Here is a 24,821-nt window from a genome sequence, read left to right on the forward strand (position 1 = left end):
ACACCATGTTCATGGTGCTTGAGCTAATACGCTGTCTGCCAAAGGAACAGGTGTTAGCTCTTGGATGAAATTGGCTTTTTCTGCATAAACAATAGCTTTAAAAGAGAAAGGCTATTTATTATCTTCTGTGTGTCAGGGCCTCACATTTTCAATTCCAGGAACAGTTCTGCAAAGCAGATATTAATGTCTAGTGGTATAGGCAGCTAGGTACTTGTAAAAAGCCATCCTGTTCCTAAGTGGAGAGTCAGTGGCTACCCAAGACCTGCGGCACTGACACCCAACGCTTTGTCCCAGCATCCAGAGACTCACAGGCTTTCAGTAGGGATAATGACACCTGGAACACACCTTCCATAGGTCCAGATGCTACAGATGCTAGACTCCACCTTCCACCCGGCAACTCTGTTACTTTGTATCTGGGACAAACTCCTCTGGCAGAATGGACTGCCACAACTGATAGTTTTGAATAATGAATATTTATATCCCAAAGAGCAACTCAATCCTCAAGACCTCCTCAAGGGAGCTCAAATATATTCTGCTCCTGAGGACCTGGCCTGAAAAGGCCAGAACTAGGAATGAGAAATAGGTTTGCAGCAAGAATCAAGCGTGATACTATACATGGAGCCTGTACCTCAGGCTGGACATGCAGCAAATCATCTACCATTGTGGTTATGGTGCAGCTACCAAGCACTGGTATTTGTGCATTTCCACGATGTAGTGAACAGCTGACACCCCCCCCCCGAGGATTTCACATACCCTCCCCACATCTGACTGGCTCTTCACATTGTAAATTCTTCCTTCCCAATGACGTTGTTATTTCCTCTTGGTCAGCCTCCCTGGCCGCACACGTGTATGGTCGGTTCCCTGAGTCAGCGTTTCCAGCCCACGCGTGATTCAGAGGCAAGTCTTCTCACAGAGCAGCATGGGGCTGCACACTTCATTTGGAGATAGGAATAGCAAGCTGGATGAGGTTGGTGTGTGCTAGTCATGCTTCTCAGCAGAGGTGACGTGGCTCTGGGGGTGGCTGGCTGCAGCAACCTTGCCCAGGCCACGCGTGAATTGGGCTTCTGGGAGTTGATTCCACAAATAGATCCAAGATGCATTCCTATAGTTTTGCTAACACTCTTCCTGGCCATAGAATGCCACTGCTCATCCTGCTCGGTTCACATGGCTGTAACAGGTCCTGCCTGTTTTGGGCAAGGTTCCTATAGCTGTGAAGAGGCACCATGACCACAGTAATTTTTATAAAGGCAAACGTTTAATTGGAGCTGGTTTTATAGTTCAGAGGTTTAGTCCATTATTGTCATGGTGGGAGGCATGGTGGCACGCAGCAGGCATAGTGCCAGAGAAGAAGCTGCGAGTGCTACAACTGGATGGACAGGCAACAAGTAGAGAGACGTGGGCCTGTCTTGAGCTTCTGAAACCTCAAAGCTCCACCCCCACCCCCCAGTGACACACTTCTCCCTACAAGGCTACACCTCTCAATCCTTTCCAATAGTCCCGGTGAGCCTGTGGGGGCCATTTTTCATTCAAACCACCGAATGGCCTTTTCTAAGAATCTTGGTAGATCCTCCAATCAGCAAGTATACAGCTTCTGTCATCCTGACCAGGAACGGTGTTGACAACAAGCCATGCAAGCTCGAGATGACCATGAGAGGGAACTCAGTGACCCAGACAAAGACACACCCCTTGTTGAAAAACTGTCTATTCCGTCCTTAGGTGGCTTAGCCATGCAGAATGAAGCTGGTCTTGTCTGCGAGCTTTCAGAGTCCTCTGCCAAAGCAGTGTGTGGTATTGAGAGTGAGTTTTTAGTCAGTAGGAGTTAGTGTGGATTTGACCTTGGTTCAGGATTGTGAGCATGGGATTCTGTGTTCCCTCCTGAGCCTACAGTCTGCCTTTTCCCCCTCCTTTTTCCAGTGTATGAGGTGGTCACAGCCACAGGGGATGTTCGTGGTGCAGGGACAGATGCCAATGTGTTCATCACACTCTTTGGAGAGAATGGGCTCTCTCCCAAGCTCCATCTCACCAGCAAGTGAGTACCATTCTGGGTTGGTGGGATTCTGGGGTGTTAGTTTGGCTGACCAAGTTCTAGAACCCAGTGGTGGCCTTCTACTCTGTAGAGATGGACAGTTGGGCCACAGGCATGTTAAATGATAAGAATTCTCTGTCAACCATCCAAGCATCATCCTGGGCTTGCACAATGCTTTCCTGACAATCCTCCTTGGACACATTCTAGACTTTGTAAACAGTAAGGTCTAGTTTGGACCTTCCAAGAATTCATGTGTGTCCCTTGATGATGGAGAGTGAACAATTAGGACCAAGAACCCAGGTCTCGGGCCAGCTTTTACTATCCTGCTCCATGTAACTTTGCCAAAATCTCATGGTCTCCAAGGCCTTGATTTCCTTACCTACCATCCTAGGGCAGTTGAGATCATGAGTGTCATAAAGAACATGTGTGAGGGAGCCATGATTTTGAGATGCTCTATACTGAGAGGTCTCGTGATGGCCAGCATACTAAACTTACCTGGGAGTTGTGTATACTCAGTCACATGCCATGTGTATGTGTGTGCATCGGTGTGTGCTCTGCATACACGGAATCCTTTGCTTTTTATGTCCCTGAAGGCAGAGATGGTTGCTGTCTTTTTGGTTTGCTCCATTACTGCACACACACACACACACAGAGCATGCTCTTGCTCATTGCCTTTCACTCAGCCTGTGCCACTTGGGAAGATTTGACTTGTGGGCTGGCTCTGGGCCCACAATGCCCTTAATCTTTCAGAGAACCCCACTTCTGGTTATCTAACCCACTGGGGTTCTGGGCAGGATTCTGATTGAGGAAAAGTTCCACAACGTCTTAAATCTACTGATGTGTTCTACTCCATTCATAGGAAAGCTGAGGCCCAGGGAGAAGTATTGATGGCTCACAGCCATGAAGTTTTTCTGTGGGAAATGTGGTACTTCATTTACATCCATGCTATAGACATTTGAATAGACATTTGAATAGACATTTGAATAGACAACATGACTTTGTGGCCCTGGAGCATGAAGAGATTCTCTTCTACACCCGCTGGCACTATAGGTCATGGTCTCTAAGGTTTATGGCCTGGTACCTCCTGGGGCTAAGAAGGGAAGGTATAGAGAGGTGGGGTGGCTATGCTGGAAGACTTGGGACTCTGTGCTTTAGGGTTGGCAGTCTTGTTATGTGTGAATACTAACTTAGAGCCATGGCCCCCATGTAGCAATGTGAAGATGGGCATAACATCCTATTTCGTCCGTTTCTGCAGAACAGGGTACCCGCCTCCTTGTCTGCTCGTACTGCACGTGACTCTCGTGGAAGTCTTTCCCTCTTGTGATGTGGGCACGGTAAAGAGAATACATGAAATATCCATCCTTTTTGCCATGTGTCCCCTCGGAGGGAGGAGAATGCCACTAGCCCTGGCAAGGGGGCTTTCTGGTGTTTGCAGTCTCTTAAAAGCAAAACCATCCTTTGATCTTCTTGTAGTGGACTCTCATGGCCCTTTTATGCACCTATAACCCTCAGCTTCCTCCCCCTCTGCTTGTCCATTTGCCAAACTTTCTCTCAGGGAGGCCCAGGTCACTGATGTCACACACTGAGAAGGGTTGTCACTGAGTCTTCACAGCCTGGGGGTCTGGCTTTTAACCTTTCATCTCCACAGGAAAAGAAAGACTACCTGGTGGTGCATGGGGGGTTATGGATAGATTGACAGGGCCAGGAGGGAATGGGAGGCAGCTTCTTCAGTCTCCAGTCCAGTCCAGAGGTAGGAATTTGTAATCCCTGAGACTGCAGAGGTCTGAAGGGAGGCTCCTGGAGAGGACCTGTGTCATGCTTGAAGTTGGGAGCAAAAACAGGAGGATGGGCATGGGTGGGGATATCAGCTGGGTGCTGCTGAGAGTAGAGAGGGCTGGGCAGGGAGGTGGTGGTCCTGCAGCTGAGGCTGGAAGTGAGGTTTCCTGTGTCTGTCCTGGCTCATGATGAATAGGAGCCCAGTAGACACCGGAGGGATCATGTGGCCATAGTGACACTTCACAGCGAAGGACATGAGCTAGGCCTTCAGTGCCGAATGAACTCAGATACTGGAGGAATACAAATGATTGGGTATACCCAGAGAAACTGTGAGAATATAGAGAGTAGAGGTCCTGCAGGGGACCCAGCTGGAACTGCTGTGGAGCCATGTTTCTGTGCCGAGGCATACAGGAACAGTTGGAGGTCACACCGGAAGCCAAGTGGTGAACACTGAGTTGACACTGGCCGCTGGATGTCACCTCATTAGTGAGCATGGTGGAGGAGAAACAGAGACCAGAATCTGGCCTCATGGAGAAAGCAAGGGAAAAGAATACAAAGAAAATGGTGTACAATTCTGCCCACAGCATCCCTGCAGCTCACACTGGGAATTGAGTCCAGGAGGGAAATGTGGCTTTCTGAGGGTTTGGGATGTATCACATAGGGTGGCAGCTAAGGTCACCACCAAGTCCCATGTCATTAACACTGGATGTGCTGCCTCTGTCTCCTTACATTGTCTGCTGATTCTTCTCCATACCCAACCAGCTCCAAGACAAAACTATTGAGTTACCTGGAGCAGGGATCCTTGTTCACACACACACACACACACACACACACACACACACACACACACACACACACACGCAGACACATGCGCACACACATACACACACACTTGCACATGTGTGCGCACTCACTTGTACACATAATCTTGTACACACACACACAAGCACACACAAGCACACACTTGCACACACACTTACACACACACACTTACTTTGGTATGTAAGAGACCTCTCTGATAGCTCTGGGACCGAGAAAGGCCCTGTGCAAACACTGCCCAGTGCAAACAAGTCATCGCTTGTTCCCTCAGTATTAAAATTCAACCTTGATCTTTTCTGACACTTCTCCTGACCCCTTTCCACAGCCTTTGGTAATGGCATCTTTCATCTCGTATCTCCTGGTCCACACTTTTTCTGCCTCACCCTGATTTGAGCACATTCCTGTCCCTTTTCCTGTATCCTGGAACATAGTATCTTGCCCCTCACCCAACATAACTTAATTCCCATTTCAAGAAGATCTTTGCTATCTGACTTCTGGGCAGTACAGAACACGACATGCCCACTCAATTTCCCACATGTGACTTTTCACCCAACCTTCACCCCAGTGAGGTCCTTATAAAATGATTTCCAGAGGAAATCCCCATCTTCTGGATGTCCTGTCCTCCCCAAACCCATTGCCCAGGAGGCCACATGTTTAAGACATGGCAAAAGGATGGGATCTCATGTATTTTATGGTTTGTTTCCCACTGAAAATTCACACCCCAGTGTGTTGGAGAACGCTTGGCATTTTAGTTTAGGGTTTTTTTTTTTTGTTTTTTTTTTTTTGTTTTTTTTTTTTGGTGGTGTGTTTGTGGGGGAGGGGTCTGTCTTGTTAGTGGCTAAAATGCTGGGTACAGCCTTCTGAGGCTCTCTCTGAGGGAAGTTCCCGCTGAATGGTGACATGAACAGTGTGCCCTGAGCTACACTTTATCTGAGGATGGTGCGGAAGCCATGGTGGGTCTCGCTGTCTTCCTACTGGGAAGGGTGAAGAGGCCTGCGTTTCTGCTTGTTTTGGGATTTCTAAGCCAGGCTTGGTCAATTTCCTAAAGCAATTGCTTTCTGATTTATTAGAAACGGGCTTTTCAGATCTGATTCCAGAGTGGGTGGGTAGTCCCAGCCTCTCCCTGAAAATGGCCAGGCAATGGAGTTTGTCTGCAGCCCTTTCTTCTCCGGAGACAGGGTTTTCCTGTATGTCAAGATTGGTCTCCATGTGACAAACACTAATAAAGGTCATATCATGTCTATCTGGCACCAACAACGGGGCCTTTAGGTGGCCGAGGCTGCTCCTGTTGGTCATGCAGATCTTTCTCCCTGGGTCTGTGTTCCTCACCACAGGCTGCAGAGTAGCAAGGGTTAGTTATTCAACTAACACGACGGCACACGTGTTCAGGGCTCCCCTCTGCTGAAGGTGGCTTTCTGAGCTTTCCTGCCAGAACCCTCATCAGAGGTACCACGGAAGCCCAGCTCCTCCCTCCAGACACATCAGTGGCTGAAATGGTCCGGGAACACTTCCTGCCTTGACCCCTGCTCGCCATAGTCTATTTTCTAGGTTCTGTGCACTTTTAGAAGATGACACCTAGCATCCTCAGACCTGCAGCAGCCTGTGAGCTGAGTTGGGTGTTGGGAGGGAGGGGGGGGCGAAGGGATCTGAAGTATGAGGAATCGCAAAAGCAGTATGTGCTTCTTGGAAAAAAAATGTAAAAATTCATATAGACAAGAACAAGTAAGACTCCATAGACTTAGCCTCTGGGTGTGGCATGGCACATTTGTATAAATTCTCCCACTCATTGTTTTTAAATGAAAGTACTGTTATCCTGTTTGTATTGATTGCTCTGTTCACAGATTCTATTTCAACAGGGTTTTTTAAAGCTTGTATCATAAACATCTTCAAGTGTTCTTTTATAATAGAATTCTTAATAGGTACAAAACATTCAATCATCTAACTTCCCAGGGCATCTTTTCCTTAGGGTGTTTACTTAATGCAGAGGCTCTTGTTGACTTATTCTTAAAATCTGTTGCTTTGTGCCATGAATTGAAAAAGAAATGACCACTTACTCACTTTCTTTGGTTTCTCATTCACAAAATCCTAACGCGCAGGCGCAGAATCGACGTCTGTGTTTTCCTTCCAAGCGACTTCACAGCTGCTGGGACGGAACCAGGAGCTGGGGTGTCCTGTTCTTCCACCTCAGACGCAAACCCCACATCAGCAAGCACGCCTCCAGGGGGACTGATTTGGTTTGGTTTCATTTTCAACACTGGATACAAATGCTCTATCTTCCCAGGAAGGAGATCAAGCCATTCTTTGGAGGAAAACGTTTTTATCTGTGAACTTGAAGCAGCATCGTTCGGCTCCTCCCCCTCCTGGACAAACACCCATCTGAGCTCATGCTCAGCCAGCAGTCTTGGAGTCTCCATTTCCTATAGCAAACCTAGAAGCTTTCCCCGCCTCTCCTCCTCCCTTCTCTGCCCCCAGGCTTCTCCTTGGGTCGCCCTTTCCCTGACAAGGCTGTCTTAGAACATCTTCATGGGCTCTGTTCTTTTGTAAGAGGCTGGGGCCCCACCTCATTGTGCCCTGCCTCTTAAGGAAACTTCTCCCCAAGGCAGATGGCTCTCTAACGTGGGTCCAACTTGCAGAATCCCAGCTTCTGGTCCCTGAAGAACCTGGAAGACCCCCTGTGCCTGACTTTCAGCCTGTGGCCTGGGGAGAAGGCTCTTCACTCCTTTTATTTTGAAGAACACAGATAAGCCAGTAAATGCTATTGACCATGAGCTTGGTTATTTAACATTTTACAGCTGTGCCAGATACCTAAAACAAACCAGAGCAGTCGACAGCATGGATTTTTTGGAGACGTGGCAAGTCAGCACCAGTTGTGAAAGAAGCTGTTCAAATTATAGCAACCAGGAAGTGAAGAGAGGAAGAGGGGTCACCACAGGGTCCCAATATCCCCTTCAAGGGCATAGCCTCCGTGATCTGACTTCCCTCCGCTGGGCTCTGCCTTCTTTATTGTGCAGTGTTGGGAATCAAACCATGCTAGCAAAATGTTTTATCTTATCACTGGGCTATACTCCTAGGTCCAATCTCTTAAAGGCTCTCAAACAATGATTGGGGTAGGTGTGGGGGTGTGAGATTTACAAGGGCTTTGGGAATACATTTAAGGTGTAAACCATCACACAGGCAAATGTGTTCTGTGCTTTTCCTCTTTCCTGTCCGTGTGCTGGGCTCTGGCTCAAAACATAGACTCTCAAACCAGAGGGCTCAGCTAGGAGGCAGAAAAGGCTGCTGTCGATCTGGGCTGCCACGGCTGGATTCCGGGCCCACACAGAGGATGAAGTAGATCCGATATGAGACGACTCAGGTGTCCACTCCAGAAGATGCTGGGGCAAGGGTCTCCAGCCTCCTGTGTGAAGCACTTGAATGTAGGATGTGCAGAAGCTGGGATTAGCCTGGGCTCTACACTGCCTCACACCTCGGGGGGAATTTCCTCTGACTGCACTGTTGGCCAGGTGCCAGTCATGATTCCCCTTCCTGTGTCCACTTCCCTGGTTGATGAGGGTGGCGGGGAGGGACCCCTTTTCTCATCACAATAGCAGGATCACAGGCTGCCACCCACCCCAGGTCTGCATCTACTTGGGACTGTGCTCTTCTCACAGAACAGGGCAGGTGATGGTAAGCCGCAAGGGGACCTTCAGATAAGAGGCTCCAGGCATCCGTCCATCCATCACTCTCTCCTCTTCCCTGAGCTGGCCTCAGTTCTTCAACTAGATAGCGGTTTGCTTGACCACACGATGGTGCTGGTATCAGCCACTGTTTGCCTTGGTGACTCATGACGATGCTTAGTTGATCTCCTGGATGTGAGCTTCGGCATGATCCTGCCTGTCCTTCCTCTCCTCGTCTCTCTCTGATCAGGTCAGGGAGAAAGTTCAAAATGGTAGCTAATTGCATGCAGCTCTCCCAGTGAGTGGGATATGGAGCAAGAAGAGGATGCCAACCTCTGGCTCGGTACCTGGGCCCGTGAGACGTGTTATTCAGACTAACTGCACTTGTTCACCACAGGAGTGAGTCTGCTTTCGAGAAAGCCAACGTTGACGTATTCCGGGTGCGAACCAATAACGTGGGCCTCATCTATAAAATCAGGTGAGCGTTTGCCCCCAATTACAGTGGTGATGATCAAGTTTGATATTTTTTTTGATGTTCAGTATCACTGGCTGCCCAAATTCCACCCCCTACCCCTTGAATCACAGAGCTCATAGCTCCTACCGGTCCCATTAGAGACTTACTTTCACGGGCTAGGGCAATTTGGTACTATTTCCCAGTAGCTCTTAAGAGACACTAAAGCAAGATAGTTGGGAGCAAATCTGTGGGTCTAAGTCCAAGGCCTTCTCTGTCTGTTGTTTTTTAGCTGTAGGATTCTGGACAGTTTATCTAACCACGCCTCTGCTTCCTTCTGTCTAATAATGGTGCCCCATCTATATAATGCTGGGGCTCACTGAGTTGGTGCATAGCACAGTCACCGGTAAGCACTAAGCACTCAGTGAAGGCTGTGTTGCAAGGCCTAGGGATAGAGAATCCCCCAGTGTTCTCACTGGGGGAGTTTTCGTGAACTGTATGAAAAGGGGTAAAACTTTCTTGTCTTCCTTTTCTTGTCTCTGCTGACCACCATGCTTTATGCTTGCTCTAAAGTCATTTGTGGTCTGATTGCCTCTAACTGCGGTCTGGACATGGTTCAGATGCAGCCTCAGCTCAGTCCTAACTCCACCCTCCCCAATAGAAAATCTGGGACCATAGAGTCCCTTTGCTGGGAAAGTAGGAGGGCCTAAGAACCACAGGCACTGGTTAAGTGCAGGGAGAGGATTATATACAGAAAAGATATGTGAGGAGGGGAATATATACAGAGAAGAGCTCTTACAGGGAGGGCAGGAAAGGAGGTTGGTGTGTGGGAAATGGTCTTTCCTCAAAGTCTTGCCGGGGCCAAACTCTGTGCCAGGAAGAGGCATGTGACCCTGTAGAGGACAGGCTGGACCCAGTGTAGCAGTCTGGTCATCTGTTGGTTGGGGCCATGGGCTTTACAGGACTGTGAGCTTCTTGGATAAAGCCTCAAGTGTGATAGGCCAGCACGAGATGTCCCATATCCCATGAGGTCATTCTGGGGAAGAAAGTAGACAGAGGTGGGAGCTGTAGGAAGTGGGAGGAGATTTGGAACACAGATTAGGAAGAGTCTGTAACTGTCCCTTAGTACAGAAGACATGTGGCTACTGTGAACTTAAAATATGGCTGACTCACACCAAGTGTGTTATGTGGATAAAACAGACACCAGATTTAAAAAAAAAGACTTAACACAAGAAAAAGAATGTATAACATGTTGTTAATTTTTTACATGGTTATGTGGGAAATACAATATATTATCAAAATCCATTCTTCCAGCTTCTCTATATCTTCAAAATCAAGGCTACTAGAAAAATTTAAAATTGTATGTGTGGTTCATGTGACGGTTCTGTGAGACAATGTTGGTTGGGATGGGGATCCTTGGATGTGGGACTAAGGGTCGTACCCGGAGTGAGAGTGACTGGGAGGGGGACTCGATCAACTCAGAGTAATGAGGGAGGAACAGTTTACACTAGGGGCCAAGTTTAAAGGGCTAGGCGGCTTCTGCTTTCTACTCACTCCTTCATGCCTTCCCTTCATAAGGTCTGGAGCGGCTGCCTTTCTCATCTCGATTCTGATAGGCTTCAAGACTTGATAGCTACCTTCCATAGGTGCATGTATAGCTCGGGTCAGGGCAGACAGTGCCGTACTGGCAGAGACCAAGGTTAGGAAAGAGCCCAGAACCTGCCAGGCCCAATCAAGATGCTCCAACTGAGAGCTCCAGGGACTTGGATTTTCCTAGGAAATAAACTTATTTCCCCGTGGAAGTGTGGCAGTATAATTGCCATTAATCTGCATATCTACCTTGCAAAATACCCCATGAATAGATGAGGAAACTTAGAACCAAAGTGAGAAAATGACTGGACCTCTCTCTGGAGCAACCATTGGGTGCCCTCGTGTAAAAGGGGCAGCATCTTGATTCTGCCAGTAAAGTGCGGATGTTGGCTTCTCGCCCCAGGATCGAGCATGATAACACAGGCTTGAATGCCAGCTGGTACCTGGACCGAGTTATAGTGACTGACATGAAGAGGCCGCATCTCCGCTACTACTTCAACTGCAACAACTGGCTGAGCAAGGTGGAGGGTGACCGTCAGTGGTGCCGGGACCTGCTGGCCAGCTTTGACCCCATGGACATGCCAAGAGGTGAGTAGCTAGCCTTCTTTGCCCATCGTCCCTCCCTGCCTGGACCTGGCTCCTTGCTGTGCTCTGGAACCTTACCTTCCCCCGCCCCTCACCATGTTTCCTCTTGACTTGGGCCACATAGAATCCTGTCTGTGCTGGGTAGTGTTTGTCTGCTGAAGGGAAAAGGGACTTTGGGACAGGAGGAGAGAGGCAGCTTCCCTGTGGTCAATAGAACAACACATTAGCAAACTCACCAGTTTAGTCCTGGTGCTGGCCCCAAGTCCCGCCCTGCCCCCCCCCTTCAGTCCACCCTGGCAGAAGGAAGATGTCCTCTATTCTCTGGCCATGACTCTCCATTTCTGCACCTATGTCTGACTTTCCATGTCTCAGCAACTCTGAGCAGCAGACATTGTTGTTACGTCCAGAACACTAAACCTGCAACCTCACTGATTCTTCAAAGAAAATGACATCAAGGGTTTATTTTCTTACAAAGCCAAATTTCATCGTTGCACACAGTTTAGAAAATAGACGCATGGAAATATAAAAGAGAATAATTTAATCACATCACCTGGAAAAATACCACCCACCAGTGACAGATGCATTAATTTCTAGCCCTTTCTGTGCATATGTGCTATGAAATAATAGGCTGGTATATCCTCTGTTCTATAGCATGGATATTTCCGTGCCATTAAATATTACTTAACGTTTCTATTTCTGGTGGCAGTGTGTTTTCTTAACCTGTCCTTAACCTGTGGGTCGTGACCCACAAAAGACCACCAGAAAACACAGATATTTATATTACGACTCATAACAGTAGCAAAATTGTAGTTATGAAGTAGCGATGAGAATAATGTTACAGTTGGGGGTCAGCACACCATGAGAAACTGTATCAAAGGGTTACAGCTTTAGGGAGGTTGGAAACCACTGTGCTAGAATGTGTCATTCACTCGCTACTCAGGGACATTGGTGGTGTGTTTCTCTCCTAAACAAAACACCTAAATGTGCCTTTGGGTTTCAAGATTCTTTCCTTATGATAAATTCCAAAGTGGAATGTCTAAGTCAAACAGTATGCCCACAGTTAAAGCTTTTTAAAAAGTTATTTGGTATGATCGTGTGTGTTGCACATGTGTGGCGGTCAGAGGACAACTTGTCAGAGTTTATTCTTGCCTCCCACCTTGTGGGTTCTGAGACTGAGCTCAGCTTGCCAGGCTTGCAGCCAACGCCTTTGCCCACTGAGCCATCCTGCCCGCTTGGTTCAAGCTTTTGGTGGGCAATTCTCAATGGCACGTGAAGTCATCATCTAATGGAGCACAGTCCCATGAATGTAGAACTGCCCACTTGGTTAGTAAAGTGTAATTTTTCAGCTAGATCATAGAAGGGCTTTCTAATATTCTTTCTTTGGTGACTAGAATGATTGAATATTTCATGTTTAGTGACAAGTTTTCATTTTGGTCTTTGGCAAATTCTATTATATGTACTTGAGGCTTACATAGTTATGAGAAATGTTATGATAGCAGAATGTTCTCTCTCTCTCTCTCTCTGGTGTGTGTGTGTGTGTGTGTGTGTGTGTGTGTATACACATATGGGAATTGTCTGCTCATTGCTCTCTGCCCCGTCTTTTCCTCTGGGGTAAATTCACAGATTCTCCTCACACTGTATGCATCCTGAGTTGCTGACAGAGTCTGTCAGGGTCAATCTGTAACAAGCTGCCATCTCTTCCTTCTCTCTTTCTCCTGTCCTTGACACTTCTCTACTTCCAGCTCTGCATCTTAATTCCTGCTTTGGCCACACAGAAGTCCAGGGCAGCGGCACTGTCGGGAGAAAAGCTTTTGGGAGACTCTGACTAAGGAAGCACGGGTATAGGGATACAGGGATGCAGGGATGCAGGGATGCAGGGATGCAGGGATGCAGGGATGCAGGGATGCAGGGATGCAGGGATGCAGGGATGCAGGGGTACAGGGGTACAGGGGTACAGGGATATAGGGCTATAGGGGTAGAGGGGTATAGGGATACAGGGGTAGAGGGGTATAAGGATACAGGGGTAGAGGGGCACAGGGGCACAGGGGTACAGGGATACAGGGGTACAGGGATACAGGGATACAGGGATACAGGGATACAGGGGTACAGGGATACAGGGGTACAGGGATACAGGGATACAGGGATACAGGGATACAGGGATACAGGGATACAGGGGTACAGGGATACAGGGATACAGGGATACAGGGATACAGGGGTACAGGGGTACAGGGATACAGGGATACAGGGATACATGGATACAGGGATACAGGGATACAGGGATACAGGGATACAGGGGTACAGGGGTACAGGGATACAGGGATACAGGGATACAGGGATACAGGGATACAGGGATACAGGGATACAGGGATACAGGGATACAGGGATACAGGGATACAGGGATACAGGGATACAGGGATACAGGGGTACAGGGATACAGGGATACAGGGATACAGGGATACAGGGGTACAGGGGTACAGGGATACAGGGATACAGGGATACAGGGATACAGGGATACAGGGATACAGGGATACAGGGATACAGGGATACAGGGATACAGGGATACAGGGATACAGGGATACAGGGGTACAGGGATACAGGGATACAGGGATACAGGGATACAGGGGTACAGGGATACAGGGATACAGGGATACAGGGATACAGGGATACAGGGATACAGGGATACAGGGATACAGGGATACAGGGATACAGGGATACAGGGATACAGGGATACAGGGATACAGGGATACAGGGATACAGGGATACAGGGATACAGGGATACAGGGATACAGGGATACAGGGATACAGGGATACAGGGATACAGGGATACAGGGATGCAGCTCAATGGTCCTGCAGCTTTCCATGGTGTCACAGACCCAGCTGGTCAGATAGATGTCTGAGTCCTTACTTGAGCCCAGCCTCATCACTGACTGCAGGTCATTAGACTTTGGTACTTCCAGGCTAGAGTCCAGCTAAAGAAGTAAAAAAAGCAAAAACAAACAAACAAACAAAAAACCAAACAAAAAACCAAACAAACCCCAAAAAAACCCCAAAACAAAAACCCCTTCAAATATTGACACAACTGTATCAGTGGACAAAAGGCTAAGGCTTTTTGCTTCTCACCTGGAATTTCACCAACTTGATATTTGGCTGCTTCTGGAGGTTTTGAGGATCAAAACTGGGAAGGTGACTAGTTCTTCTCTCCTGTCGCTGGGTAGGTGGGGTGTAGAAAACCTGGAGGGTAGACAGTAATCGGAGGACGGAGGAAAGGAGACAATTCAACGTATTATCAGCAGTGCTCAACATTGCCCAAGAGGACGTGGTTGTTTGACAGACTTGTTACTCTTCTCTCCGTCCCGGAGGGGGGCCTGCTACAAGTTCTGACTGATATTCAACTGAACCTTCCTTCATTTCTTCTCTTTAGGGAAGGCAGACACTCTAGCAGGTCCGGAGGACCCTTAGACTGGCTGATGAGCCAGCAGGCAGCTGTGTGATGGGAAGGCAGAAACTTTCTTCCTTTCTTTGTTTGTTTCATTCTCACCTTTCTTCCTTCCTTCCTTCCTTCCTTCCTTCCTTCCTTCCTTCCTTCCTTCCTTCCTTCCTTCCTTCCTTCCTTCCTTTCTCTCTCTCTCTCTCTCCCTCCCTCCCTCCCTCCCTCCTTCTTTCCTTCCTTCCTTCCTTCCTTCCTTCCTTCCTTCCTTCCTTCCTTCCTTCCTTCCTTCCTTCCTTCCTCCCTCTCTCTCTCTCTCTCTCTCTCCCTCCCTCCTTCTTTCCTTCCTTCCTTCCTTCCTTCCTTCCTTCCTTCCTTCCTTCCTTCCTTCCTTCCTTCCTTCCTTCCTACCTTCCTTCCTTCCTTCCTTCCTTCCTTTCTCTTATTCACTTTATGTCCCACTCACTGCCCCCTCCTGGTCAGCCCTCCCACAGTCCTTCACCATCCCTCCTCTCCTCCTCTGAGTGAGTGCCTCTCAGTCTCCGTCCTCCACATATCAAATATCTGTGAGTCTAGGCTTATCCTCTCCCACTGAGGCCAGATAAGGCAGCCCAGCTAGAAGAACATAGCCCACGTCCAGGCAACAGCTTTTGGGATAACCCCCTGCTCCACTTATTCAGGACCCACATGAAGACCAACCTGTACATCTGCTACATATGTGGGGGAAGATCTAGGTCCAGCACATGTATGCTCTTTGGTTGGTGGTTCAGTCTCTGAGAGCCCCAAGAGTCTAGCTTAGTTGATTCTGTTGGTCTTCCTGTGGAGTTCCTATTCCCTCCAGGGCCTGCAATCCTTCCTCCTTAAATTCCACAAGAGTCTCCATGCTCTATCCACTGTTTGGGTCTCTGCATCTGTCTGAGTCAGCTGCTGGGTGGAGCCTCTCAGAAGACAGTCATGCTAGACTCCTGTCTGTAAGCATAATAGAGTATCATTAATAGAGTCAGGGATTGGGGCTTATCCATGGGATGGGTCTCTAATTGGGCCAGTTATTGGTTGGCCATTCCCTCAGTCTCTGCTCCATCCCTTGACCCTGCATTTCTTGTAGACAGGATAAATTTTGGGTTGAAAGTTTTGTGGATAGGTAGTGTCCTTTTGCTCCACTGGGGTTTCTGCCTGGCTACAAGAGGTGGCCTCTTCAGGTTCCATATCCCCAGTGTTGTGAGTCACAGCTAAGGTCACCCCCATTGATTCTTGGGTGCCCCCTTTATCCCAGGTCTCCGTCTCTTCCTAGAGATGCCCCTACCTCCCCATTTCTGTCAGTTGCAGATTTCCATTCATTCTCATGGTCATCTAGCCATCTCTCCTGTCCCACCCCACACCTGATCCTGAAACCCCAATTCCTACCCCATCTCCTCTCCCAGCCCCCTCTCTTCATCTACCTCATGACTATTTTATTTTCTGTTCTTATCAAGATTCAGGCATCCTTGCTTCTGCCCTCCTTGTTTGTGGGGTGCAGGATGGATAGCCTGCATGTTATGGCTAATATCCACTTATAAGTGAGTACCGTATGTGTCCTTTGGGTGTTGGGCTATCTCACTGAGGATGATATTCTCAAGATCCAGCCATTTGTCTACAAAGTTCATGCTGTCTTTGTTTTTAATAGCTGACTAGCACTCCATTGTGTAAATGTATCACATTTTATTATCCGTTCCTCAGTTGAGAGACATCTAGGCTGTTTCCAGTTTCTAACTATTATGAATAAAGCTGCTGTGAACAGAGTTTAGCAAATGTCTTTGTGTATGGTGGGGCATCTTTTGAGTATATGCCCAAGAGTGGGTCTTGAGGTAGAACTAGTCCCAGTTTTCTGAGAAATTGCCAAATGGATTTCCAGAGTGGTTGCACAAGTTTGCACTCTCACCAGCAATGGAGGAGGGTTCCCCTTGCTCCACATCCTTCTCAGCATGTGCTCTCTCTAGATTTTTTTTTTTTTTAGCCATTCTGACAGGTGTAATATGGAACCTCAGAGTTGTTTTGATTTGCCTTTCCCTGATGATTAAGGATATTGAACATTTCTTTAAGTGCTTCTCAGCCACTAGAGATTCCTCTGTTGAGAATTCTCTGTCTAGCTCTGCACCCCATTTTTAAATTGGGTTATTTGGGCTGTTGGTGTTTAACTTCTTAAGTCCTTTATAAATTTTGGATTTTTGATAAAGAAGACAAAGCCATACAGCAGAAAAAAGAAAACATCTTCCACAAATGGTGCTGGTCTAACTGAATGTCTACATGTGGGAGAATGAAAATCAATCAATATTTATCACCCTGCATAAAATTCATGTCCATGTGGATCAAGGAACTCAACATAAGACTGTATACACTAAATCTCATAGAAGAGAAAGTGGGAAATACCCTTGAGCACATTGGTGTAGGAGACAATTTCCTGAACAGAACACGAATGGCCTAGGCACTAAGATCAACAATTGATAAATGGGACCTCATGGAACTGTGAAGCTTCTGTAAGGCAAGGGACAGTGTCAATAGGACAAGATGGCAGCCTACAGAATGGGAAAAGATCTTCACTAACCCTACATCTGACAGAGGGAAGGCAGGAGCTTAAGTAGGTCCTGGGAGATTCCTCTAAGGGAGATCTCATTTCAAGTTTCGAGACAAGCACAGGAAAACTTTCCCTGTGGGTGGCAGTAGAGGGCAGCAGTGGGCACAGGACAAGATGTCAGATGGCCTTTTCCTCTGAAGCTCCTCGTCAATGCGCTTCCTGGGCAAGTGCCCAACATGTTCCTAACTTTTAGAGAGATAGCCTTTGCCTTAGTTAAGGTTATTATTGCTGTGAAGAGACACCATAGCCACGGCAACCCTCATAAAGAAAAACATTTAATTGGGGCTGGCTTATAATTCAGAGGTTTAGTCCATTATCAGCCTTGGTGGTACATAGGCAGACATAGTGCTGGAGAAGAGCTGAGAGTTCTACATCTTGATCTGAAAGCAGTAGAAAGTGACTGTGACATACAGCCTAGGCTTGAGCTTCTGAGACCTCAAAGCCTGCCGCCGCCAGTGACACCCTTCCTCCCACAAGGCCACGCCCACTCCAACAAGGCCACACCCACCTCAACAAGGCCACACCCACTCCAACAAGGCCATACTTCTTAATAGAAGCACTCCTTCTGAGCCTGTGGGGGACATTTTATTTAGACTATCACAGCCGTGGTAGGGTGCCTTCTCCTTTAGAAGCCCCGTGAATAGCTAGAGGACTTTAGGAAAGGCAGAGGCAGGAGGTCGGTCATGAAGGATATAGACACTGGTCAACCTCACACTTCATAGATGGAGGACCTTAAGATGGAAAAACCTCACAAGCAAGTTTAGTTTCTTAGTTGCTGTCAGCGGGATGAGAAACACCCCATATAGCTTCCTAAGGAAGTCAGGCAGCACATCCCACCCAAAGAGCTTATCCTCTGCCTGTCTGAGTCTGGCATCATGCTTTGGGGACCCATGGCGGGAGCTTAATTAGGCACATGCTTCCCCAATCCACCTGAAGGTCCCCAGACTTTAGTCACTCACATTCCACCTTCAAGGGCTTTCCTTTCTTCAGTCACCATGTACATTAGTCATGGGTCTTTTGTATTCACCTTTAATAGCCTTGTAGGCTTGTCTGAAACACAAAGGTGTACCACTCCATAAAGAAACACCACTCTCCACACTGGGAATACCAGCTACATAACCTGTACACAGTGACATGAATATGCCTCGCTAGATAACTCTAGTGTACCAATACTGCCATCTCCCAAACCACCGAGTGTACATATTACATCTGGGAAACACCAGTGACTCTCTTCTGAAAGCAGAGAAAGTAGAAAAGAAAAGGCCCAGGGGTGCCAACCACGATCGCCTCCCTTCCAAAGTCTTTGTTTCACTGGTCTGAGGACCAGGGTGAGGTGAGGAAGGTCCCAGCAGGTGTTAATCAAATTGAGGTTCATCCAAGGACAAATGGATATTTCCAAAAGGACTGGGTCTAGAATGGGGGGTCTGCCTATCCTCAGCTGAACGGCTTCCTGCCTATGTCTTCGTCAGGGTAAGGTCGAGAGCAAACAGGCCTGGCTTTGTGAGAGCTAATGGATTCACACGGAAGTCAGGGGCTCTGACCTCCTGCTGTCCTGAGTGTCCCTCTCCTGCCTTTACACCAGCTCTTCTTGAGTGGCGGGCAATTCTCAGCCCCCCCAGAGTGACCCCCAAGGGTGAGAAATGGCACTGAAAATTAGATTGCTATTTTTGAAGTTAAAGCCCACATGCTCTCCCTGAGCCTCTGCTTGCCTTGCTCCAAGCAAGGCCCTGCTTGGCAGACATCTGGCGAGTGCAGCCCTTCAGTGAAGGGTTCTCCTGGCTGGAATGCACGTTCAGAGATGGGGAGAGGACGTTCTCCAGGTCAGGTTGAGAAGTTCTCTGACTCCTTAATTGTAGAGGAGCATACACTTTGTAAAATGACCATTTCAGCCATTGTAATGGCATAGTTCTGTGGTGGAAAGCACATTCAAGCTGTCTTATAGCCAGTCCGTCATCCACCTCCAGAGCCTTTCATCTTCCCAAACGGAGACTCTGTCATCATTTAACTCTAGCATAAATCTCCTTTCCTTTTGCGCCCCAGTCACATCAGGTCTACTTTCTGTTTCTCGGAATTCAGTGACCCTTAAGAACCTCATGTGAATGGGATTCTGCAATAACTATGGCTTGTTTCACGTAGCACAATGCCTTCAAGCTTCATCCACCCCGTAGCATAGGTCAGAACTTGATTTAGTTTTTAAGGTAGATAGCATTTAATTGATAGTAGTTAATGTATTACATCTTTATTCATTAGTTTTATCTCTATCTCTTTGACTCTCTGACAAACACTATTTTTCATCTATCTATCTATCTATCTATCTATCTATCTATCTATCTATCTATCTATCTATCTATCTATCTAGAGGCAGGGAAGGAGAGACACAGACAGACAGATAGGCCAGACTCACAGACGACACTCACATTTGAGTTGTTAGTACGTTTTGACCATTGTTAAGAAAGCTTCCAGGAGCATGGGTGGACAGATCAAATTACTGCTCTCAGTGCTGCTGGATGCACATCCAGGAATACATTAGGGTTCATCATGTTGTGATTCTCTACTGAGTTTGAGGAATTACCATTCCATGTTGGGTAGTTGTAAGATTTCTTCATTCCCTCCTAAAAAGTGTTGAGAGCCCCACTTTCCTTGCATCAACGTGTACCTCTTAGTGGCTCTGATTTGCATTTCCATAATGATTCATAATATTGATGAATGTCTTCAGATGTGCTTCTTGGTCATTTGCATATTTTCGTATTTCATCTCAGAACTGTCCATTCCAATCCTTTGCTCGTGGTTTAGATATTAAGTTGTTTGATTTTTTTTTTGTTGTTGTTGTTGCTGCTCTTGTTGGGTTGCAGGAGTTCTTTATTTTTCTAAGTATTAACCTTGAATCAGATGTAAGATTTATAAACACTTCTCTCATCCACCCAGCTGCCTTTCTCTGCTGGTAGCTGATTATATTTGAAGGTTATTTCAGTTCTATCCTATTGGTCAATATATTCATCCTTAAGTCAGTACATTCCTGCTGCTTTATAGTAAGCTTTGCAATCAGAAGGTATGAAACATGCATGTTTATTGTTTTCAACATCGCTGGGTCAACTCGGCATCTCTGGGTAGCCCGAGATGCCTTTTATTCACTGTGCATGGTCATTAAATGCTCTTTTTTTTTTTTTTTTTTTTTTTTTGGTTTTTCGAGACAGGGTTTCTCTGTATAGCCCTGGCTGTCCTGGAACTCACTTTGTAGACCAGGCTGGCCTCGAACTCAGAAATCCGCCTGCCTCTGCCTCCCAAGTGCTGGGATTAAAGGCGTGCGCCACCACCACCCGGCCATTAAATGCTCTTAACAAGGAATTACATCATGTTAACTTTGCAGTCAAAGGCTTCTGTTCGCCTGGGACAAGAGAGCATCTGCTGTACTCCAAAGTTTCAATGCCTGCCCAGTGATTCAAGGCCACTGGAAAAACATTCTGGGTTCTCCTCACATGAACCAGAAGCAGTGGGGTCCCCCATACTGGCCGGCTTCCCTAGAGTTGCAGGGAATGTGGTCCATCAGGCATCACACACAATTAAGCAATTCAGGCACCCGTGGAGCTTGCACAGAGACTTGGCAGCCGTCCCCACGATTGTCTCCCACTTAGAGAGGGTACCAGGGGACCTGGCATCTTCTGGAACTTATGGGAGGCTGGCAGCCACCTCTCTGACACATTTTCATTTATTATCCCTAGGAACTCGGGCTTAGCCATTCAAATGCTTTGGAGGTGCTGTGAGTTTTCTGTCTTTCCATCTGCCTCTTGGCACCCCTTCCTTTATCATGAATGCCCAGCTCTCTTCCTGGAAGGGTTCTAGTGTCTTGTCTGGAATGGCTCACCCTCTCACCACCCAGACTCAGAGGGGCAGAGCAGCCACGGTGCCATCTCCACAGCTATGGAAGCCCTGGGCCGGAAGCCAAGTTCAGTCTCCCACACTCGGAGGCACAGCCTCCTCCTTAGCAGCTGCCAGAGCAAACCTCTCGGGCTGACAGCGTGGGATGCAACTCCCAGGTGTTTTGAGATGGGAAAATAGCTAAGAAACACCACGTTGCAGGGATGGCTGTTTGCCTCTTTGGCTCTAATGACCAAATATGTGTCTATCTCTCTAACTAAGCCCAGGCCACTCCCAGAGTAACACTGGGGCGTCTTTCTGCCCCCACCCCACCATCTGCCACCTCAATTGTTTCTAAGGGCTTGTATGAGCATCAGTTAGCAATAGGTTTGTGTGTATGAGGGGAGGGTTGTGTGTGATGTTTCACTTATAAAGACAGTCACAGACAGGTGCCAAGAGTTCTCTCCTGGGTGGCAGAGCTCTGGGGTCTGCTATCACTCTTCAGCCACTGTGTGACTTTGGGCAAGTCATTTGTGCTGTCTATGTTTCTGTTTCCTTGTTTTATCAGAAAGCCACACTAGATGTCCCTTGAGGTCCCATACTATGCTGGGTTCTCACGTGCTCTCTTTCTGAGCTGTCCCAGGCTTCTCACTCACTGATTTCAGATCTTCCTCTGTGATGTCACCTCTGTTGTGACATTCCCAGGCACAGCACTGACCCGCAGTTGGTAAGCCTGAAGCAGAGTTACACAGGCTGAGGTTGCAGGGCCAATAGGTCCTCACTGACTCAAGGATACTCAGGCTACACTCTTGAGGCTGAGGTGGGGCATGGAGCTATACTGACAGATGCAATGTAGAAATATCTGAGGTTGGTGACATTTGACAAGATAATGACATCCCTCTGGGTATGCCCCAGCATTGGGTCTTAGAGAGTCTTCCTTAGTGGTCTGTGTAGTCTGGCAGCATGAGCGAGACCCTGATAGCGCAGCCCTTCCCTGGTGTCTTAGTCAGGGTTTCTATTCCTGCACAAACATCATGACCAAGAAGCAAGTTGGGGAGGAAAGGGTTTATTCAGCTTACACTTCCACATTGCTGTTCATCATCATAGGAAATCAGGACTGGAACTCAAACAGGTCAGGAAGCAGGAGCTGATGCAGAGGCCATGGAGGGATGTTCTTTACTGGCTTGCTTCTCCTGGCTTGCTCAGCCTGCTCTCTTATAGAACCAAGACTACCAGCTCAGGGATGGCACTACCCACAATGGGCCTTCTCCCCTTGATCACTAATTAAGAAAATGCCTTACAGCTGGATCTCATGGAGGCATTTCCTCACCTGAAGCTCCTTTCTCTGTGATAAGTCCAGCCTGTGTCAAGTTGACACACAAAACCAGCCACTATACCCAGCTTTCTCACTCGCCAACATACTGTTACCTCGAGTTTCTGGCCACAGTCTAGGTCCCACCCACAACATCCTAGAAAAGTAGAGACGATCATGTGGCTTAAACTAGCACTGATCCCATGCCACATGGCTGTGGGAGAAGCCCTGTCATCTGACCACGGGACAGTCCTCAGAGAACTAGCATCACATGCTGCCCAGGCTGGGCGCTGGTCACCACCCAGGCTGTCAGAACTCTCGCTTAACAGCTCACGAACATGCCACACTCGGACACAGTCATGAGTGGGGGGAGAAGGTCCTTGTGTGGGGAGGATCCAGACTCACCTCTCCCCTGACGTCCAACTTGTACCTGTTTCCTAGGCTTCGTTAGGATCACACCTTCCAAGACATGTTTAATCATCTCTGATGGATTAGTAGTAGGGGCAGCCGTGGCCAGTATTGTCACATGCTGCACAAAGACCAAGGCGAGTTTCTTTGGGAAGCTTCTCTCAAGAAGTACAAGCGTCGTCCTCGTAGGCAAAAGGGTGGGTGGGTGGAGGGTGGTTAGACTGCTGGTCTACTTGCCCCCACCTCTTTCCTTATGCCCAACCGACCTGTCAGTCTGAAGGCTGAAAGTGGCCCATACCCTCAGGACAGGTGGAAATAGATTGGGTTAGCTCTCACCAATACCATTTCTCTTGGGTGTTTCATCAGGTAACTAGGCATCGGTGCTGTGCCATAGCGCGATCGGCACACCGAGCTATGTGTACACAGTGTCTCAGTGAGACCGTGTCAGGCCTGGTACCCTGGGTGTATCTGATGAGAGGAAGGATTAAACGGTGGCTGTGGTTAGCACAGGAAGGGTCAATACAGTTAGCAAACTGTATTGACCAGCAGTGGGTCATGGCCTCCCAGAGGACTGTGTGTCACCTACACCTACACTGAACGACAGTTGCTAGGTGACTGATGCAAAGAAGCAACCATGAGGCTCTGCCAAGGAAATGAGTGGTTATGGCCTTTCTCATGCTCTTCTGGCTACCACTGAATAATTAAATAATTGTATCGGGTGCCAGGGAATAAAACCATAGAGTAATCGAATCACTCCCTTTAAGATCTAACACTGGGTCAGAAGGCATCTGAAATGGATGTGCACCCCAAATCCTGGCATTGGCTTTTTCAAGCCAGTAGAGATGGGACTTGGGGCATATTACAGCTCCTCGGCCATATATGTCTCCCCTGGAGAATGGCTGGACTGGGCGTTCTGGGGTTCAGTAAGTGTAGAACATGGGTGTGTGTAGGGCAGGAAGAGACGGGCTTTGATGCTCCTCCTCTGCCGTAAGCACTTCTTCATCATTGCTTCCCATCCTCTCATCCCATGATCCTCTCTTCTCTGTGGTCAGAGCCTAGCTATCCTAGTCCACCGTCAGCACGGACATGAGCAGACGCTAGAGAGCTGTGCTGTTCACATGTGAACACTTGGAGCTGTCCTTTGAACCTGAAATGTTCCTGATAGGTTCACATTTTGAACACCTGCTCCCCAGCTGATGTTGCTGGTTTGGGGAGCCATGGAACCTCTGGGAGGTAGAGTCAAGCTGGCAGAGGTGGATCACGAGAGGAGGGCCTTTGAAGGTTATACCTGGCCCCTGCTTTCTGGTTCACTGGGATGCGAGCAGCCTCCATCACATGGTCCTACCTCCACATACTGAGCTGTGCTGCTGAGCCTCCCTTACCATGGAGAACGCTAAGAACCATCTGAGACAGTGAGCCCAGGTAAATCTCTCTTCCTTGATGCTGCTTCTGTCAGGCTGTGCGGTCACAAGGATCCAGAAGTCACTAACACAGAGGCAGTCCCAGCAGGATGCGTGGAGGTGGCAGCTGGCCTGTCTCCTTCCTTCTCCCACATTCAGAACCATTCTGGTTCTTGTGGCTGAGACACAGTCTGCAGCTTTTAGCCCCCCCCCCCCAACCCCCCGAATTAGGACTCTGGGTGCCGCCAACCCCTCTAGGATCCCGGCAGACTAAAGACAACTGTGGATGGGCTCTCAGCCTCCACAACATCTGGAGCTCACAGGGAGGAGAACCTCTCTTCTCCTCTTTCCTCCCCCTCTCTCTGACATTTCCCCATCACCCAACTTCAAACCTTGCCAGGGCTCTGTTGGCTGCGGGTGCCACTTGAGAGAAGCTTGACATTCCTTGCCACCCTGTGGCGGGGGCTCCATTTCCACAGGGACAGGGAAAGGGCTTTGGGCAGGGAGAGTGAGCCAGGCCCGAAACATTCGCCTCCCCTGACCTCACAGTAGCTGCCCGCCCACCCCATCTGCTCCCACCTCGCACTGCAGAAGCTTCATCGCCGGAAAGAGTGGGAAGAAGAACCGCTCACAATGAGGCTCTGGTGAGGCAGAAAAGAGAATTTTAGGACTAAATGGGATTTTTATCAACTCCTCCTCCACTTTACAGAAGAGAAAAATGGAAACCCAGGGGAGCCAAGCAACCCGCTGTTGGCTGTTGGTCACAGCCCCACTGTGGGGCAGAGCAGGAGGCCTGGGCTCACAATGTTGGCTCACACTGCTCTTAAGCACACTCATTCAGCGACGGGATGAATGAAATGTTTTGCTATTTCAATGTGTCAAATCCTGGGCTCACAGTGATGTAT

The 24,821-nt window shown here is 48.2% G+C and overlaps 1 protein-coding gene across 3 annotated transcripts in view; it reads left to right on the forward strand.

The window, feature by feature from the left end:
- Nucleotides 1–24,821, forward strand: part of Loxhd1 (lipoxygenase homology PLAT domains 1) — a 164,644-nt gene that overhangs the window by 2,485 nt on the left and 137,338 nt on the right. For all 3 annotated transcript variants that reach the window (XM_085833449.1, XM_085833450.1, XM_085833451.1), the window contains exons 2-4: nt 1,915–2,029; nt 8,675–8,755; nt 10,722–10,906. In XM_085833449.1, coding sequence (XP_085689575.1) covers nt 1,915–2,029; nt 8,675–8,755; nt 10,722–10,906 — 381 coding nt within the window. The remainder of the gene's footprint in view (nt 1–1,914; nt 2,030–8,674; nt 8,756–10,721; nt 10,907–24,821) is intronic.

This window comes from Mus caroli, unplaced genomic scaffold, assembly GCF_978045245.1.
Source record: "Mus caroli unplaced genomic scaffold, Mus_caroli_1 scaffold_19, whole genome shotgun sequence".
NCBI classification, from domain to species: Eukaryota; Metazoa; Chordata; class Mammalia; order Rodentia; family Muridae; genus Mus; species Mus caroli.